The sequence below is a fragment of the Cibotium barometz genome, chromosome 11 (assembly GCF_041138505.1).
Source record: "Cibotium barometz isolate CiBa-2024 chromosome 11, ASM4113850v1, whole genome shotgun sequence".
Classification (NCBI taxonomy): Eukaryota; Viridiplantae; Streptophyta; class Polypodiopsida; order Cyatheales; family Cibotiaceae; genus Cibotium; species Cibotium barometz.
The window spans coordinates 30,426,246-30,446,468 of NC_141056.1; the positions used below are offsets into that span (position 1 = coordinate 30,426,246).

At 39.8% G+C, this 20,223-nt stretch overlaps 2 protein-coding genes across 2 annotated transcripts; both read right to left on the reverse strand.

Annotated features, from left to right (window-relative positions):
• Nucleotides 1-660: 660 nt before the first annotated feature.
• On the reverse strand, nt 661-1,890 carry LOC147634039 (UDP-glycosyltransferase 85A7-like). The gene is made up of 2 exons (XM_086805617.1): nt 1,562-1,890; nt 661-1,475 (listed from the first exon to the last, which is right to left on the reverse strand). The coding sequence occupies exons 1-2, from the start codon at nt 1,872-1,874 to the stop codon at nt 661-663; spliced, it is 1,128 nt and encodes a 375-aa protein (XP_086661743.1). The 5' UTR covers nt 1,875-1,890.
• A 6,440-nt stretch (nt 1,891-8,330) lies between these two features.
• Nucleotides 8,331-10,000, reverse strand: LOC147634040 (aspartic proteinase nepenthesin-2-like). Its single transcript, XM_086804537.1, has one exon. The coding sequence runs from the start codon at nt 9,934-9,936 to the stop codon at nt 8,527-8,529; it is 1,410 nt and encodes a 469-aa protein (XP_086660663.1). The 5' UTR covers nt 9,937-10,000; the 3' UTR covers nt 8,331-8,526.
• Nucleotides 10,001-20,223: the final 10,223 nt, after the last annotated feature.

Sequence of the window (20,223 nt, forward strand, 5' to 3'; positions counted from 1 at the left end):
GATATCATTTGTATGTTGCAATGTTCATGTGGATAGGATATCATTTATATGTTACAATGTTCATATTTTCTCATTTTGACTCCATGCATGGTGTATAAGTGTCTCAAAATATGTATTGATAGGCTCAAAACGTGTGTACCTTCCTATGTATTTGATAGTGCATATTATTATTCAGTCCTTAGTCTTGGTGAATACATGCACTTGAAAATTTTACATGATTTATGTTGGAATTAGGGTTGCAGGAAAGCACACAAAGCTTGGAGAAGAAGAAGCAAGAATGCACACAACACACAATGTATTAGATTGTGTCAATGTACAAAAGATAAGTTTCTGAATCCATTTTAGAAATTTTGACAAGTGGGCAGATACAACTAGCGGGTCCTAATGTGAACCTATGGCGACCATTCAAGTTAATCTTAGAATGATGGGCGTATATACAAGCCGGGGGAAAAAACCTCCTAAAGAGGGAAAAAGTACCCCGGCGGTCCTAAGTGTTTTTTTTCAAGATCAACCTAGTTTTAATGGCCTTCAAATTGAAGGTTAGGGTTGGGTTAGGGTAGCCCTCCTACTACATTGTCAATGAAGACTTGTATGTTCTTGAGAGAGGAGCCCTCCTTGTGGGATGCGGCCCTTACAGCAGCCTCCCTCCACTCCCTGGCTCTAGCTTTTGAGGGCTTTCCCCTTTTGACCTTGCATCAGCTCGATCACCTTCTTTTCAACCTCCTTTTGGTGAACGAACCCTTCAGCTCCTCTCTCCAGGCTCAGCCCCACCTTCCAACTCTCCACTGCACATCTGCAATTCATAGCCTGGTCGGACATGGACGACCAGCCAAGCAATGGCACACCTGCACTGATGCCTTCCAAGGTCGAGTTCCAGCCACAGTGCGTGAAGAAACCACCCACGGCTTCATGGAGGAGGACTTTGAGCTGGGGCGCCCATGGGATGATCAGGCCGCGTGCTTTTGTTCTCTTTAGAAAGCCTTCCGGCAGCTCTGCTGATTTACCTCCTGTCATCAACCCCAAGCGGACAACCCACAAGAAGGGCTGTTGGCTGGCCTCCAAGCCAAGGGCGATCTCTGCAATCTGCTCTGCAGTCATCATAGCGAGGCTACCGAAAGAAACATAGATCACAGACCCCACCTCCTGCTTGTCCAGCCAGCCCAAGCAGCTCTCATCCTCGGCCGCCCACACCGCAGTCGCCACACTACTCTCCGTCTCCTTGAAAAACGAAGCGGGCAGCAACGGGCCGACTGCCAACACGCGATGCTCCTTCTTCAAAGCAGCCATGGTCTCTTCCTCGTCGAAGGTGTTCATCAGTATGCAGTCCGCCTCTCCTATGCTCTCAAAAGGGCGTATAAACAGCTTAAACATGAAATCCTCAGGGTCATAGCACTGCACAAAACCATTCATCTCTTCGAACTTCAAGGGCGGCACACCAGGCAGGCTGCAAGTAATCACGTCGGAAGGCTGAGAACCTAAGTGACACCTTAATCAGATAAGTATCACACCTCAATTAGATCTAAAAATTGAGCTACGATGTAATAATTAACCCTATCCATACCTTTTGGGGGCCTGTACCCTTTGGCCACCATCAACAATGAGGCATAGCTCGCTGCAGATTGTGTCCAAAACAACACAAACGGCAAACCAAGCTTCTTCGTAGTCTTGTGCACATTGCTTAAAAACGTGTTGGCGATGATGCACGTGACGGGAGGGTCTTGGAGCAGGAGACCTTGCATCAACTCCTCAAAGGAGCGTGCATAGCCAGAATCGAGAGCAACCAGCAGGTCGACCACGTCAGTGGTGCGGCCATGCTCGGGGGGCAAACCATCGGGAATGTAAACGAAGCTTATGTTGTTAATCTGATCACTCATGCGGGATCTATTGTACTCAGTGGATTTGAAGCCTCTGTTATATAAAATAGTACAAGGAGTAGCAGGCGGTTTGCACACCCATAAATCTCAAAAAGAAAATAAAACTATGCCCTAGCTAGTCTTGGGTTGTGGAGCTACAAGGAACTCACGCTTCACATCCATCTCCAGCATTTTGTATGAAGCAAACAATGACATGAAGTTATCCAATTGACATGAAGCAAACAATGATGTCTCCCACAGCATACATGCTTCACTGTAGCAGCAACATATGCCTGGTTCTTTACTAGAACTAGGCCTACTCTAGCCTCTGCCTTAGAATCACCTAAAACAAGCTTTTTCTTCATTAACTTAATTGGCTTTTGTGTTGTTTGGAATCCTTCCATCAGAGCTGCTGGCTGCTTCTAACGGTTCCTCCACGCTCAGCATCTTACAGTCATTCTTCTCTAACAGATGTGCTCCAGGGCCATCAACCTTTAGATCAAAACCCTGCTCATGTTTTCTATTTTTTGAAAATGTATTGCTGATATACTTTGTTGATATTGCATGCCACAATCTATTTTTTATGTGAGGTTGATGTTGCATGCCACAATCATAGCTTAAAAACATACTTTGTGTCGCAGGCTAGATGGGATCTTTTTATAAGATTCAAGTGATCAATGATGATAATGAGGATGATTTAGGCCTTGTGAGGCTAAAGAATGATAAAGACGAGCCCACCTTTGCTTTGGTTCGTGAGCAGATAGAGGGCGATGAGCTTGTGATTGGATCCTTCGTCTTCATAGAGGAAAATTATATTATAAAGAAACGACAAGAAGAGCGATGGACACTCAACAATAAGGTTCAAGTACGCATTAAGAGGAGTGCCAATAGCATGCATGAACTTCCTTCTCCAAGTAAGCGACAATGCTCAAATCAGATTGATAACAAGAAAGGTGACACTTTGAGTGGCTCCACTTCCAAGCTTACAAGCAAATTGTTAAGTGCAAGTGTTCTTGAGCAATGGGAACAAGAATGTATTAGAACAAAACTAAAGATGAAACAAATGAAGGTTGAAAGGGATGATAGGTTTGAATTACATAATGAAGATGTCAATGGGAAAGCTCTAGTTCGAATATGGTGTCATGAGTGCAACTCTTTGTATGGCGTAGGTTCAATAGAAGGGAAGTATGCTGCATATAATTGTCTTGCTAACTTTATGAGAACCCACATCTTGGAGAGCAAAAGACATGAAAAAAATTATATGGCATTTGGCATTAGTTCAGATTGTGCTGTGTTCTTTCATGAACAAATAGTACAAGGGAAGATCACAAGGTCATGTAAGCCAAGCTCTTCAGGAGGCAAGAAGAAAGCCAAAAGTGTATGGTATCTGGGACGAGTTCAAAAGATGAGAAGAATGGTTAGTGGTGCATGTGTGGAATATAAGCGAGGATTTAGCCTTTCAGATAGGCCATCAGGGGTGGAGGTTCAACTTGGTTGGTATCAAAAAGCAAAAGGAACTAGGTGCTTTACGTATGACCTAACCGACCTTGATATGATAAGCATTGATAGCGTCATCGCTCTCGCAAACCTTACATATGATTGTGGCAGCAACAAGTATGAACTTGATGAGAATGATTGGAAGGTCTTTAATGATTTTGTGAGGGATCACTAGGTACGCAGAAAGGATGCATCTGTTTTTTTTTTCTTTGTTTGATGAGACATACTTTGTATGAGTTTGAAAAATAATTCAAAATATGAAAATCTCATTGACTCAACATCTTCTTTGTCTCATGCAGGAATTTGAATTGGAGAATGAAATCTTCAGATTTTGAGAAGGTGACCATCGACAATGTGTATTTATCTTTTTGTACATCTATAAAAATCGGTACAGATTATACAAAATGTATAGCTATTAGATGTATTAGTTTTGCTAGATGTGTCCACAAGATTCTATCTTATTTTTTGCAAAAATAATTCTAGAGTGTATGAGATGTATAGGTCCCATATGTATGATTTGAGCAAGGATTTGAGCAAGATGTATCGACATGGTAATTTTGTTATAACCATGCTGCAAGTGGATGTTTCAGATAATATTTAAGAAAGTATTGTGGTTGTTTCAATGGATTTAGCATGAGGCTAATGGAGTCACTTTTGTTTGCATCTCGAAAGCTTATGAGTTGTTTGTCTCGAGATCTCTCCCTATACTTGATCAGAGGCTTTGAGTTTGCACAAGGGCTTTTTAGTGGCCAAGGATTTTCATGCCTTGATGTGGGACATTGCAGCCAGCAATGAGCAACAAATCAGCCCCACACTTTCTGACACATTTTACGAAGGCAACAGCTGGGTCATTTCATCTCTAGCTTGTGGTTGCCATTCAAGCCACTTTTGGGCTGCATTTGGACATGGGCTGGGGTCATTTTGATGTGACCATTAGTGTTGGTCTTGAGAAGTTGGAATGAAAGTGTACATTTGATAATTTTCAGCCATTTACAGGTCATGAACATCATGGTTTCTCAACCAATTTGTTGTCCACAATTTATGTTTGATGCATGTTGACGCAATGTGCTCTGTAATCACTGTGATTTGTTAGTAGTAAATGGTTGATGTTGGAGTGGGAGATTGGTATAATCTCAGCTTGGAAATCTCAAGTCATTGTTGTCTTGGACCAGTGTTTGAGCAGTGTTGATACTTAGTGTTTGAGCAGGTGTTGATGCTGAGTGTTGGAGCATTGTGAATGTATTTTTGGTTGCATCTTATATGGGACTTGCATGGTCTCATTGAGTAGTGGACATTGGGGCTATGTATTGTAAATGCTTATCGCCCTTGATGACTCCTAAATGTTTGGCAAGCTGTGCTTATTGATTAGGAGTGATACTTCTTTGGTCATCTGTATGTAACATTTTGGATTCAAATGCTTTGAGGATCGTGTTGGTCATGTATGTTATGGTATGCTCCATGGATTGAGTAATCTTTTGGAGTTTTGAGACTTCAATTGGAGCTATAGTCAAAAGTTTTTGTCTTGAGCTTATGCATTGTTTATGCTTGGCATTGTTTGCCAAGCATAAACAATGCATAAGAGTAATAGTAGTTTATGCTTATGCATTGTTTACTCTTAGCATTTGTTTTGCCTAGAGCTTGCTTGAGCTTTTGTTTTGGACATTGGGAAAGTACTTGGTGGATACTTTTGGATCCACTGGGAGAGCTCTAGATTGAGCTAGTTGATTGAGAATATGCATTGAGAGTTTATGCAAGACAGGTCATGGGATTTGACTTGTGGTTCTAAACAACTCATGGTTAGTTGATCTATTGATATGCATAGAGCTACTCTCTTGCTATGCAATTTGGTATCATGGAGCTAGATACTGTGGGTTGTACTCTCATTCGTAGACATTAGAGCTATGACTTATACTCTTAGTAGCTTGTTCAAAATATCACAAATGAAGAGCTTACAATGTAGCGACTTTCATAGTTTAAAACAGTTGCATTTGTCACTTTCAAAACCCCCCAATACTTCTAGAGTGACTTAAAATGAATTACATATCTCTTACACAAGGGATTTTAAAATTATTCTATAAAAAAAATTTTATTGACAGAAAGGGAATTATATATTTTATCAAAAGTTACAGAAAGGGTTAAAAAAATGGCCAGTGTAGGTTACATAGGGATTTATAAAATAGGCCATGAACGCACGTGATATAGGCAATTTTGCTAAGTGACCCCCCCGAGGTACAGATGGGTCATACTGGCAATACACGCTAAACGTCCATTCTGTATCCTGCACAACATTTGCAGAATTTGCATTTGTAGAAGCATCCGCTATTGTGGCTGCATTTGACTCTTTCTTCTTTACCTCTTTAGCCTTTAGCTTAGGGCAATTCTTAATGACATGATCGTTTGCCTTACAATAGTTGCACCTAGTCTTTTTCTTGCCTTTATCAAGAGCCTTCTCAGACTTGTTGTTGCTACCTGTGGAAGGTGAAGAAGTTGTAGACCTACTAATAGGAGAAGAAACAGTGGAAGGGGCTGCCTTACCACTTCTTCTCAACTGCACGCTGCCTGGCCCTGTTTTTCCTGGACTGTGGTTCTTGCAAGAGCTTGTTGACTAAAGTATCATACTTGACAGCATCAGGTCTGTCCTCAGTAAGAAGTCTCCACGTGGAAGCAAAAGTCTGATATGTCTCAGGTAAAGCATCAAGAACAGTCTGCACAAGAGAATGATCAGGAATAATCTCACCTGCATTAATCTTAGCAAGAAAAACATTCATGTCATCATCTTCCTGCATAATCTTCAATTCTAGCTCTTTACGCAGGTAAGCGATTTTTGCCTCGTTACGACCTGCATACAAACCAGCTAGAATATCCCAAGCCTGTTTTGCTGTTTTAGCTGAACGAATGTGTGGGGTGATGTTACGTTTGACAGAAAGTGCAATCAAGGCATGAGCTTGCACATCTTTACCATCCCAACGAGCTTGTTCAGTAGTGGGTAACACAGCAGCAACAGTAGAGCTGCTAGAACCTGCAACATCCTCAACAGATCCTACATCCACAGAACCTGGACGTACATCCATACCCTGTACAATGTTCCACACTCCTTTTGCAACCAAAACATGCTGCATCATGTATGCCCAAAGTGGGTAGTTGCTGTCTCCATCCAATTTATCTTAGCCAGATAACATGCGAAATACATCATTGCTGTTATCAACCATGGCCACTGACTGAAACTGATGCAAAAGCTACCTGTAATGAAGCAAAGACTGAACAGAAAACAACTCGTGCTATGTAGCACAGTCCACAATAGAGTACGTATGCCTGTTTTGCAGAAAACTGCACTGTCGAAATTTCTGCAGAAAATGACGAAAACACCTGTGCAGAACTTGAAATGCAAAAACGGAGCCCGAAACGACCTCAGATGCGATTTCTGAGAACGCAAAGCCCTACGGGTTAATTTGCAGAGTGTAGGGACCTGCAAGCGCTCGTGAAAGCTCACCTCAATCGGAGAACGTGAGTCGGAGGGTGCTGGCGGTGTAGCCCTGGGAGCCGATGCCTGCTCTGATACCAATTGTTGGAATTAGGGTTGCAGGAAAGCACACAAAGCTTGGAGAAGAAGAAGCAAGAATGCACACAACACACAATGTATTAGATTGTGTCAATGTACAAAAGATAAGTTAGCCCTAGAATGATGGGCGTATATACAAGCCGGGGAAAAAAACCTCCTAAAGAGGGAAAAAGTGCCCCAGCGGTCCTAAATGTGTTCACACACATCACTGCCTATATATATGGCAACAATTTAGGAATTTTTTGTGAGTTGCAACACACAAATTTCCTCGTTTTGCGCCATGCATGGTGCTTGTAAGTCTAGAAATGTGCATTGGTAGGGATCCATTTCATGTTGAATAAAAAGTTTAAACGAACTTCTATGGATTATTACACATAATAGCAAATTATGCTTTTTCATTGATTCAAAGTGCCATTTTCCATGCCATTTATGTTCCTATTCATTATGAAAATCCACATTTTCAATATAAAATTCTTCTCCTCTTAAAAATTTGGCCTCCTTTTTTCACATGCAATATCCTCTCTTCCAAGTGAAAGACAAGTTTAGTAACCAGTCTCAACTTCGATTTCATTCCAAGAAGTAATAAATGGTAGTTTGTTTGGGTTGCCATTAAACCTAAAAAATGATAGTCCAAGAAGTATCACCATTTCACATGTAAGAAATGGCACTTTTGGATAGTGGTCACACCAATTCTTATTACCATTTCAACCTTAAAAGTGTTAGTTTGATAAGTACTCGCCATTTAAACATGTAAGAAATGGAACTTTTGAATAGTGGCCACCAATTCCTACTGCAATTTCAACCTTAAAAGTGATAATCCAAGAAATGCCTTCCATTCCATACATAAGAAATGGAACTTTTAGATGGCACTTTTGGATAGTGGGCTACCATTTCCTACTACCATTTCTAGGTGGTTTTTTAGTGGTGAGAATTGAGGCTTTTGGAAATCATACGAGCCCTAGCTTTGCCATTTGCAATATCCATGACAATAGGAACTCTAAGGGCCTAAAAACATATGTGAAAGGACTACTTATTAAGGATCAAGCCCTCACTATCATGAGGGTTGGACACATGAGTTTCAAATTTCAAATTGGCTTTGTAGTAAGTTTCTCATTGACCTTTACTCACACAAGGCTAAACAATCTACTATGCATTGTGGAGTAACCTATAATCATTGTAGAGATCTCACATTAAAACTTGAGCATGATGCACATGCAAAAAAGAGATCAAGTAATTCCCGTTCAATTATTGTGTTTTAGAGATGGTGTTGAGAACAAATTAAATCAAGTCATATTATCGACTAAAATGCGGCATTAAACAACTAACAATGGCATGAGTAATCATTATAACACATCAATTTATTACTATACTACTATGAAAGGAAGAATGACATAATATTTCTTGTAAAACATGGAGAGTAATCATTGTAACACATCAATTTATTACTATACTATTGCGAGAGGACGAAGGGCACAATATTTCTTCTGGTAAACATGGAGAGAAGAATATAATAGTGAATAGATTTGTGTGTAAGTGATGTTTATTCACAAAACTTATTCTTATATTCTATTACCTAAAACAAGCCATTAGCATGGCTTTGGAGAAGTATCATGTGTGTCAAGAGGTTGTTGCACATCTTTTAGGTGTCATAGAGAGTAGTTGATGCTTGACATCATACCCAAATTCAATGTTTTGTTGTTGAATGTTACCGAGAATAGAGAAGCCAATGTTACCTCCCATTGCCAGGCAGAGATTGCCTTCATATAGGATGAAGTAGTTCTCTGGGGGAAGATCAAGATCGGCATTATGGAAGTGCAAGGTGAGGCTAGGCACTTTGTAATTTCCAGATGAAGGCAATAGATAGCATAGGTCAAAATCTTGTTGGGTGGTGTTTTGTTTTAGATTGATGAGAGATGTGAAAGCCTCTAGGATGAGTTCATAGCCAGCTTCTTCTAAATAAGTGAGTGTGGTCCCTGAATCAACAATAAGTCCACCACTCCCATCTGGTTGGATATCAAAAGTGCCATTTGAGATGTTGAGGAGCTTGCCTCCAACACTGGCCCCTAGGAGAGAGACATAATAGAAGGTCTGGTAAATACCATCCGCGTGATTGTTGGTGATGATAGGGGTAGAAAGGGTTTTTGGGCCTCGGGTTATGGAATCACTTCCCATGAGCAAGGTGCCTTTCACACTAGGGGGGGAGTCCCATGGGACCAAACAGTAAGAGAACTTGTGATCAATGGCACTACCAAGTTGGGAGTTGACGGAAACAAGGCCTTGGCCAAGGCCAACTATGCCACTAGAGTTTGCAAAGCTATCATTTGGGCCGTTGTCATGCCCACAACCAAAGACAAAGGAGGGGAACGAGGTTTTGGTGCCTTCGCTTTTGGTTAAGGTGAGGGTTTCAGTAGAGAGGGCACCGTGTGTGTAAGAGGAATCACCATACTCATAGGCGTAAGAGCACTTGTTTTTGGTATCACAAGAGGAGCCAGCTCCATTGGTGCTGAGGAATGTACAGTATGTGTTGTTTTTGCAAGGGAGTTCAGTGAATGTGGAGGATTTTGATGGGTCATAAATGGCGCCTGGCTGCGTGAAGCAATCCACACAAGGCTGGCATTGGGTCCAAACCAAGTCACTGCCTGTATCTACAATCACAGTGAAGTCTTGTGGGGGGGTTCCTATCTCCAGGTTGGTGAGATATTCAAAGCCCATCGCATACACGGAGCCGTCGAACGAGCTTGAGTTTGTCGCTGCTGCAAAGCTTCGTGATAATGCATCAACACGTGCATGGCTTCTCTGTATTGCACTGCGCAGCGACTGACCATCAGATCTCCGGTCGAGTTGCATCCGGAAAGCATTCCTTGATGAGCGCTCCTCTGAGGCAAGCAATGGTGGGTTGTTGTCAGAAAACGTGCTGTGGCCGTCTTCTTGGATTGTAATTGTATGCTCAACAACAGGCTTTGCCTCTGCAAGCTGCAAGCAAGCTGGTAGAGCAAGCCAAATCATGAGTAAAACGATCTTAGTCATGAGATTAAGATGATGCAAACCCACGGCAAGCCTCCTATTCGATGGTTAAGCACCCCTTAATGCAATCAAGTGATTGCCAAACACACTCTCTAGGCTTCCCCTTTATATGCAGATGACAGGTACGAGGGGGTCATTGGGAAGATCGCGTGAGCTATGAACCATCCACAAGAGATCTCTCCATTCCCTGCCAAATGCTGCGTGAATTCTGAAGAAAGGCCGGCTTCTTTCAAATCAACACTCCGCCCACATCAACGCTAAACGTCTCATCGACGCTCACAATGTGACAAACAGGCGGCCCATTGGCCGTCGCACCCTATGATGACTTTTTAGCCAATCGAGACACACACACACACACACACACACACACACACACACACACAAGTTTCTAGCTCTTATAATGGACAATCCTAATAGAAGGGAGGCCAACACGTTAGCAACCAAAGACTATATTTGATTACGCTATTCGAAGAAGCAACAACAAGAGATAAGGCTCAAAGGCTTATGAGTACATTAGCCAAGTGCATGCCATCACATGCACAAGCGATAGCATGAATCTCAGCACACAACTCCAACTTGTTAGATCCAAAGATTCTTAAAGAGGTCATGAATGAGATTATCAAGTACATTTGTCAACATATGATAGTCCAAGTTAGAAAATATATAATTATATGAATAAGGTCATAGGAAATAAGGAGGAGTTGAAATAGTAAACATAGAGAAGCATGTTGTTATATGCAGCTAAATCAACAAGAGTAAAGAGATTGTTGTCATGCTAGCTATCATGTCGCATCTCTAACAAGAAAGAAAGAGGGAGAGTATTAGTATTGCTATGATGTGGCTTGAGCACCACCTTGCTACATAGAAGATAATGAAGAGGAGGGATGTCCTACTTTGTCATCGCTTTCAACAAGAGCTTACCATCTTGTGGATAATCAATTGATGGTATACTTATACATGTGTAAATAGATTTTTGAGCAATCAATTTGAATAATGTTTGATTTGAATCACACCAATCGGTGCCCAGGGGGCTCACCTAGAAATATGCAACAACTCCATAAGCTAACCAACCTACCACACTTAAGTGATAGAAGGGTTAGCCCATTTTGTTTATTTACCCACACATCTAATGAGAAAAGTTTTTTTAAAGTAATAGAAACAATCCTAAGAGACCAAATATGATCTATCCCTGACAGGAGTGAGATTCGAACACGGGACATGTTAAATAACAACTCCATGAGTTAACCAATCTACCTCAAGTCTTGGATAATAGAAGGTTTAGTCCATTTTGTTTATTTACCCACACACCCTATGAGAGAGAGAGAGAGAGAGAGAGAGAGAGAGAGAGAGAGAGAGAGAGAGAGAATGGCTCCAATGACCAGTGATTTTGGACCTCCAATGGCAGATCCCATGGCCATATTAAAGCCCTAAGCTTCAATGTTGGAAAGTTCAGCATAGCCATAGCATTAATGTTGACAGGCAATAGCCATTTCTTCAATGTAGGAGACGATTGGCAGCCATGGCTTCAATGTAAACCTTTAGGAGTGAGACCACAAGCAGGTCGACCTTCAAAAGCAAGTCCATTAGCAGGTCTAGGTGGCAGAGCACATCCAAGCGGCAGTAGGTTATGGTGGGGATGAGCACCTAGAGGTCTAGTCTAGCCTAAACAATACTCATAGTTAACCTACCTAGCTTTGACTAATCAACTTAGCGATCTAAGCATCACCCCATAGCCTCGCCTAGACAATCTACTCTTCACCTAGTTACCTACATTTGGTAACTTATTTCACCCAACCATCCTTAGTTTTTCTACACAAATCATACCTTCTAATTTAACCTTACCAGCCCTACCACACTTCCCTACCTAGTCAACCCTAGCTTAGTTTCCTCTCAGACTCTTGATACTCATCTAGCCTAGAGAATAGATCATATGCCAAGATTAACTACTTAAGTAAGTAATCACCCATCTTAACCTAAACTCTTTTACAAGCCTCTTCCTCCTTAATCAATTTCATAAGCAAGCGAGGCACCAGGAAAAAAATTACACTTTGGGATAACCTACAAAAAGTGAAAGTGACCTAGAACCTTTTGATATATGTATACATGTATGTATATATATGTGTGTGTGTGTGTGTGTGTGTGTGTGTGTGTGTGTGTGTGTGTGTGTGTGTGTGTGTGTATGTGTGTGCATGTACGTGCAGGGATTTCACTGACGTAATTACAAATGCATCAATAATTTATTAACTCTTGACAATAGCGCTTAAAATTAGTGTTAATAACATTGTATTAACATTCTTAATATTTAACTTGGAGTTCAGGTAAAGCCTGTCGACGTTTCCCCACCAGGATTTTTCTATTTCTCGATGGGCCCATAGGGATTTTTCTATTTCGCATCGAGCCCACTGGGAAAGAGAAAAAGCTCGATGGGATATTATTAAAATATTTAAAGTTCCTTGGTGTGGTGTTATATCTCATGTTTTAATAGTAGCAACACATTAGAGGGTTCTTCTCTCAGATAGATGGCCCTTGTTTAGGCAGCGGGTAGGTTCTATCCCTGAGAAAATCTGTATGCTACTTGTGGATTGGGCTATTAGTCCTATTATTGGATTGTTTTGGCCCTTGATGTAGACAGCTGAGCCTGCATTTTGCATATAGAGTACATTGTATGGATTTGACATCTTGTTCTTCATTGGGCGGTGGTTGTCCTTGATTTACATTTATACGCTATTTGTGTGCGCTTTAGTTTAGACTTAGGGTTAGGGTTCAGGGAATGTGACAGTCAGTGCATCAAAATGACTAAGACAATTGATAGACGAGAGTGACAAGGGCAAAAGACTCAAAGTGTCCTTTGCAAATGCTCATTCTCTTTCACATGCACATCAACCTCCTTCTCGGGCTTCTTCTCACGGCCATTCTCTCAAAATGCTAGAGATTTAGTTAGAGCAAGAAGCTACAAATGTGAATGTACGTGGCCATGATTAAAGAGTATAATAGAGGAATGGAGAGCACAACATCCTGGCAACACTTTGGATGTAGTAGTGTCTGTAACAAGAGGCAAGCTTCGTTGCAAGAATGCTTTCATGCAATGGCACTAATAGAGGCTCAACTATCGTTGACCAATGTAATATATTTTACTGGAGCTTCACTATCTATGGTTGATCGAGAGGAGTGGAAATTAGCATGGAAAAAGATAGGAGAGTATGGTGTTGGTTTAGTCCTCCCTCATATCATCGAATGAGAAATGCTTTACTACATAATGCAAGTGTTAAAGAAGAGAGGGTTGAATGATAAATTTTGGACAATTTATCACTGTCTAGATGTATAATTGTCTGTGATGGATGGTCAAATATGAAAAGGCGACCTCTCATTAATATCATGCTTATGTCTCCTCGAGGAGAATGTTTTATCAAGGCAGTGGACAGCTCAAGTCAAATAAAAGTGTTTGTAACAAGAGGCAAACTTCGTTTTGCAAGAATGCTTTCATGCAATGATGCTAGAAGAGGCTCAACTATCGTTGGCCAATGTAATATATTTTACTGGAGCTTTAATGTGGTCAATAGAGAGGAGTGGAAATTTGCATGGAAAAAGATAGGAGAGTATGGTGCTAGTTTTAGTCCTCCCTCTCATATCATCAAATGAGAAATGCTTTACTAGATAAATGCTATGCAAGTGTTAAAGAGAGGGTTGAATGATTAATTTTGGACAATTTATCATTGTCTAGATGTATAATTGTTTGTGATGGATGGTCAAATATGCAAAGGTAACCTCTCATTAATGTCTCCTTAAGGAGAATGTTTTATTAAGGTAGTGGACAAGTCAGAATAAAATCTGGTGCATATATCATTGAAGTTCTTGCACAGTTTGGGTCTAGAAAAACTTCTTTAATTCGGCCGGTAGTCTATTCTTCGTAATAACGAAGATTTGGAACTGGTCACGAGGTTTTGCTTGATTCAGATTCGAGAGATGGGCAAGTAATTTACTGGCACCCCATTCTCGTGGTTGTGGTCTAACAAAAAATTATTCGGTTTACTTCTAACTTTGATTCCTAAGGATTTTCTTCAGATAAATTAAGAGTGACTTCCAACCGTAAAAGGAAAAATCCAATTTTATAAAAATTCATTCTATTGGACCACAATAGATTTAAAAATAGTTCTATTTGAGAATAATGCGATTTTATAAAAATAACTCTCTTTTCAAAAAATCCAATTATGAATATGCATCATTTTATTGATTAATCTGCATAGAAATATCTTAAAATATTCTTTCCATCAATTTGTTCTTCATCATAAGGATACCATAATTTCCTCCGTATGGTGAAAACTTCTCTTTTAACATCAAAATTAATTTAGACATTTTTCTACTTGATGAAAGTTCTTCTTTTTAAATAAATAAAAATATCCTAATTTTGGAATATAGCAAAAATTTCTCTTTTAACATTTAAATGTTCATATCTCGAATATCATGGGAATTCCTCTTTTTGCATCTAAACTTTTATTCATGAAAATAAATATATCAAAATTTTCTCTTTTCTCTTAATTAAATAATTATGCATAAATAAATACAAAAAAATATTTTCCATAAATATGATAAAAATCATTCTTTTAGCATAAAATATCTAAATCTAGAATATGATAAGAAATTCTCTTTTTTCATTATTTAAAATTATGTATAAAAATAAGAATTATCTCTTTTCTAGGAAATTTTGCCAGAGCTTCACTGTGCAATTACTGGAAATATTCAATTTTCTAAATTGAATTGAAAACTTGTAATAAAAGTATATGATAGAAACTTCTCTTTTAAACTAAAATTAGATTTATAAATACAGAGCATAATTATAATCATAATTATGATTAATTCTCTAGATTAGACTAAAATAATCATTCCTCATTTCTAAAAAATTTAGCATAACCTCCTTTCAATCTAGGATGAATTTATATGATTTTTTCATACCATAAACAAGATTAAAAGAATTAATCTTTCTTTTCCTAGATTAAAAACATGAAAATAACTAATCTCGTTCTGTAGCTTGTTAAGCATAGAGTTTGTCTTAAGATAAAGAGATTATGAATAAGAATCATCCTTTTACCAAGGATTTAGCCATAGGAATGACTAATCTTTTCAAGAGAGAGATTTTCTTTAAAAAAAACATTAAGATTAAGCATAAAAATTAACATTAATCTAAATAGACATTCTGAATCTTTGGGAAAGCTTGATTTGAAGAAAAACCATTGCTTAGAAAGCTTCTCAAGCTTTAGAGGGGTTGAGAAGAAGAAAATCATTGAGAGAATTGAAAAAAAAAACCATTAAAATAAGTTTACCTTTGATTTGGGCTTGTTTCTTCTACTAGAAGTGAAGCCCCCAAGCAAGTCCTTGGCCACCGAGAGAGAGAGAGAGAGAATAATCTCCAAGAGAGGTTGGAGGAGAGAGAAGCTCCAAAGCTCTCAAGAGAAAGAGGGAAATTAGAGAGATAATAGGAATAAGCTAATTTAGAGAAAATCCTGGCATGGTAATGCTCCAATATGAAAATACAAAGGAATGAGGGTCTATTTATAGGTGAGGGAGGCCACTAACCAAGCCCAACTGGGTTCTAGAGCCTTCCAGCTTCAGTTTGACCCAGTTTGGACAAGATTTGGACCAGTTTGGTTCCCTTTTTGATCCAGTTTTCTCCAGGAGAGAGGAGAGATGAAATATCTTGATTAAATTGAATTAAAAAATCCAAACAATTATGAGAAAAAAGGTGCCTACCTCAAGTGGGATTCCCACCTTACTGAGGTGTAAAAAATGCATCATTTCACCTAAATATCTCAATTTTTTTTCTAATATACCTTAATTTTTAACTAATAAAGCTTGTACTTAGTCAACTCTTCATCTTATGTGAGAATTTACTCATTTTTGGGGTATTTTCTTTTATTCTTTGTATTTATCTCATCCCAACACTAGGATTAATCCTATTGGCCCTCTGGAACCTTATTTGGACCTTAATCCAAATTTTTTTGAAAATGTGGACCCTTAGGCTAAGGCCCTTAATACACATATTCAATTAATTCCTAATGCACATTGGAAAATTCATTTTGAACTTCTATTTTAGGGGAATTCATCTTAGATGTTAGGAGGAATTTTATATCCAAAAATATCTCAATTTTGAATTACTTCTCTCTAGAATATTTTCTCTTTCTAGGCCAAAACAAGAGAAAATAATATTTTTCTTGCATTCTGAAATAGGGGATGATTACAGGGGATTGAGGTAAAAGCTTATACATTATTTAGGGCTAAGGAGGAATTTTACATCCTCTCGCACTTGAAAAACGCGAGATGTCCTCATCTCACCAAGGAGTATTCTTCTTTCTCCCAAGTGGCGTCCTCTAAAGGGAAGAACTTCCACTTGACCAAAAATTCTCTGAGGGCTCTACTCTTGAGAATCTTCTCCTGAACGCTAAGGATTTCTTTGGGTTGGAGAACCAACTGGCCTTGAGTCGGAGAAATCAATTGTTCATCGTGTCAAGCACATGACTCGGGCTGTTGGGTACATACTTTTTAAGTAAATTGACATGGAATACATTATGTACCTTGAGATGGGGAGGCAGAAGAAGTTCATAAGCTAGATCTCCTATTTTCTTAGTGACAGAATACGACCGATAGTATCTTGGAGACAGCTTTTTGTACTTCCCTAGAGATAAAGAACTTCTCTTGGGGTCGTACATGAATGAAAACCATATCTGCTTCTTCAAACACTCTCTCCGATCTCTTTTTATCAGCATATTGCTTTTGCCTATCCTGGGCAGCCTTAATATCTTTGCGGATTGATTACATTTGCTGCTCCATATCATCAAGCATTTATCTGGACATCTCAACCCTGATCAATGGGTCGGACCATGTTAATGGCATAACGCAATCTTGTCCGTACACAGCTTTGAAAGGGCTCATCCCGATACTTTGGTGATAGGAGGCATTGTAATAAAGCAAACTCAACCAGATGCAAATAGCTTAACCACTTCTTGGGCTCTCTGCTGTAGCATGACCGAATATCTTCAATTACCTAGTTTACTCTTTTAGTTTGACCATCTGTCTCTGGATGATAAGCTGTACTGAGATCTAAGGAAGTTCCAACCGCTTCGAAGAATGCATCCAAAACCTTGATGTGAACTTAGAATCTCTATCACTCAGTATTCTTCTGGGTAAGCCATGTAGTATGAAAATCTCTTTGAGGAAGACTCTAGAAACATCCACTGCAGAGTAGGTTTCTTTTATTGGAATCAGATGGGCAACCAATTTGTAAACCACCACAAAAATGGAGTTGTAACCTGATTGCACTGACGGTAATCTAGTAACAAAATCCATACTGATACATTCCCACTTCATCTGTGGAATGTCCAAGGGATGCGGCTTACCTGGCATTTTAACCCTTTCTACCTTGACTCTTTGACATGTTAAGCACTGACGTACATGATTGAGTACATCCCTTTTGAGTCTTGCCCAGAAGAAGCTCTTCTTTACAGACATGTAGGTCTTTATGAACCCTGGATGTCCAGCTATCAGGCTATCATGGGCTTCCCTCATATTTTTTCCCTTTGTTTTCTCATCATTAGGAATGCACAGCCGATTATTGTAATACATGCACCCTTCATCCATTCTGTACCTAAGAACTCGACTCATTTCCTGAGGAGTCTTGCTTTTCTACATCAATAGGGTAGCAATGGGGGCAAATAATATGTCCTGCATGATTTTCTCTCTTGCTTCAATGATCAATGGATTTGCCACCAATGTAATTGCAAGCAAGGAGGCTTTCCTACTGAGCGCATCGGCTACCACATTTTCTTTCCCTAGATGGTACTTTATCTCAAAGTCAAATTCCTGCAGGGTCTGCATCCACCTTCTTTGATGCATGTTGAGATCCCTTTGGGTGAAGATTAGTCAAAGGGGATGCTATCTGGGCATACCTGGGTATAAAGATTCTATACCATCCGGTTAGTCCCAAGAATCCTCTGACTTCTTTCACTATTTTGGGCTCTGACCACTCCACAACTGCTTGGATTTTAGCAGGGTCAGGAGAGATCCCATCTTTAGACACTATGAATCCCAAGTATTCTACCTGGTCACATCAGAGAAAGAACACTTGCTCTTTTTTACAAAGAGTTGGTGCTTCCTTAGGACCTCCAAGACCTTACGCACATGATCTTCATGATCTGCTGTATTCTTAGAGTATACCAGGATGTCATCAAAGAAAACAAGAGCAAAATCATCCAAGTATTCTCTGAGAATATCCTGCATGAGATGGTTAAATGTCGCTAGGGCATTAGTCAATCCAAATGGCATGACTGTGAACTCATAATGCCCATATAGTGAGTATTGAAAGCTGTCTTCGGGTTGCCTTGTTCCTTGATTCTGATTTGGTAGTACCCAGATTTGAAATCTATCTTTGTGAACGTTTGGGTTCCACTTAACAAATCCAAAAGTTCATCGCTCCTAGGGATAGGATACTTATTTTTAATTGTTAACTGATTCAACCCTCTGTAATCAATACAGAGTCTTAATGTTCCATCTTTCTTTTTCTGAAAGAGAACGGGCGCACCCCAAGGTGAAACACTAGGTCTTACGAATCCTTGCTCGAGCAATTGTCTTAATTTCTCCTTAAGTTCTATGGCTTCTAGAACTGGCATTTTGTATGCACGCTAGGCTATTGGCTGAGCTCCGGGGTTTAACTCGATCTCATGATCTACTTCACGAGTCGGAGGCATCTAAGTCAGCTCTTCAAAGAACACATCGGCATACTCACTTAACCACTCTGGTTCCTTAGCCTTGCATTTTATGTCTACTAGATTCATCTTAAAACGACATAAACATGCTGGGAGCTCTGGGGTTTAACTCAATCTCATGATCTACTTCACGAGTCGGAGGCATCTAAGTCAGCTCTTCAAAGAACACATCGGCATACTCACTTAACCACTCTGGTTCCTTAGCCTTGCATTTTATGTCTACTAGATTCATCTTAAAACGACATAAACAGCTTGCCTCTTTATGAGTCCCTTTGACAATTTAGAAGCTTTGACTAATTGTAGCACTAGGGATTCGAAAATTTAAGTTCTTTGAACTTTATTCCCGTGAAGGTCAAGGAAAGATATGGTTCCATTGTGGTTGAGCTCTGGGGGTTAACTCGATCTCATGATCTACTTCACGAGTCAGAGGCATCTAAGTCAGCTCTTTAGGGAACACATCGGCATACTCACTTAACCACTCTGGTTCCTTAGCCTTGCATTTTATGTCTACTAGATTCATCTTAACGACATAAACAGCTTGCCTCTTTATGAGTCCCTTTAACAATTTAGAAGCTTTGACTAATTGCAGCACTAGGGATCCAAAAATTCCAGTTCCTTGAACTTTATTCCCGTGAAGGTCAAGGAAAGAGATGGTTTCATTGTGACGGTGAATGTTAGCCTGATTCTTATGGAGCTTGATTCTTATGGAGCCAATCCATTCCAAGGATTCCATCATAAATTCCCAAGGGTAGGACTTTGAACTGGCAATATGTTACGTTCCCATCTAGATTAAACTGAATATGGTCTGTCTCAAGGTGTGTGAAAAGAATCTTTCCACTGGCCAATTCCACTTACATAGGTTTTCCTGATTTTTGATTTAGGACTAACTTACGTAGATAATCTGGGAAAATAAAAGAATGTGTACTACTTGAATCAATCAAAAGCTTGAATTGCTTACCCTTGTACTCTGCTGGAGTTTGGGGGACTGAGAATTGACGATTTGGCCCCTTATGCTCAATGGCGGCATAGATCAACCCTTTTTCTTCCTGCACTGGCCAATTCCACTTGCATAGGTTTCCTTGATTTTTGATTTAGGACTAACTTACGCAGACATCCTGGGGAAATAAAAGAATGTGTACTACCTGAATCAATCAAAAGCTTAAATTTCTTACCCTTGTACTCTGCTGGAGTTTGGAGGATCGAGAATTGACGATTTGGCCTCTGATGCTCAATGGCGGCATAGATCAGCCCTTTTTCTTCCTGCACTTCCTCAGCTATTGTGACGGCTCTAGCTGCTGTAGTCTGAGAGGTGGAACTCTCTCTCTTTGGTTTCCCCAATTTTGGGAGGGAGTTCTGAGGCTACTTTGCATTAAGGTTTTGCATTAAGGATGTAGGCTAAGCTGGCACTCTTCTAGGGTTGCCCTGGTTTTGGCGAGGGGGACCCTGATTAGACTAATACAAAGGAGTTGGTCTCTGAACTCTGGCACCTTGACTTCCTTGGCCCATAGAAGGAGTTGGGCAATCCTTGAGCTGGTGC

Bases quoted from the DNA above. Each gene is read 5' to 3' on its own strand.
- LOC147634039 (XM_086805617.1), bottom strand. From the start codon at position 1,874: ATGAGTGATCAGATTAACAACATAAGCTTCGTTTACATTCCCGATGGT. The intron at 1,476-1,561 runs GTATGGATAGGG...GGTGTCACTTAG, and splicing joins AGGGTACAGGCCCCCAAAAG to GTTCTCAGCCTTCCGACGTG.
- LOC147634040 (XM_086804537.1), bottom strand. From the start codon at position 9,936: ATGACTAAGATCGTTTTACTCATGATTTGGCTTGCTCTACCAGCTTGC.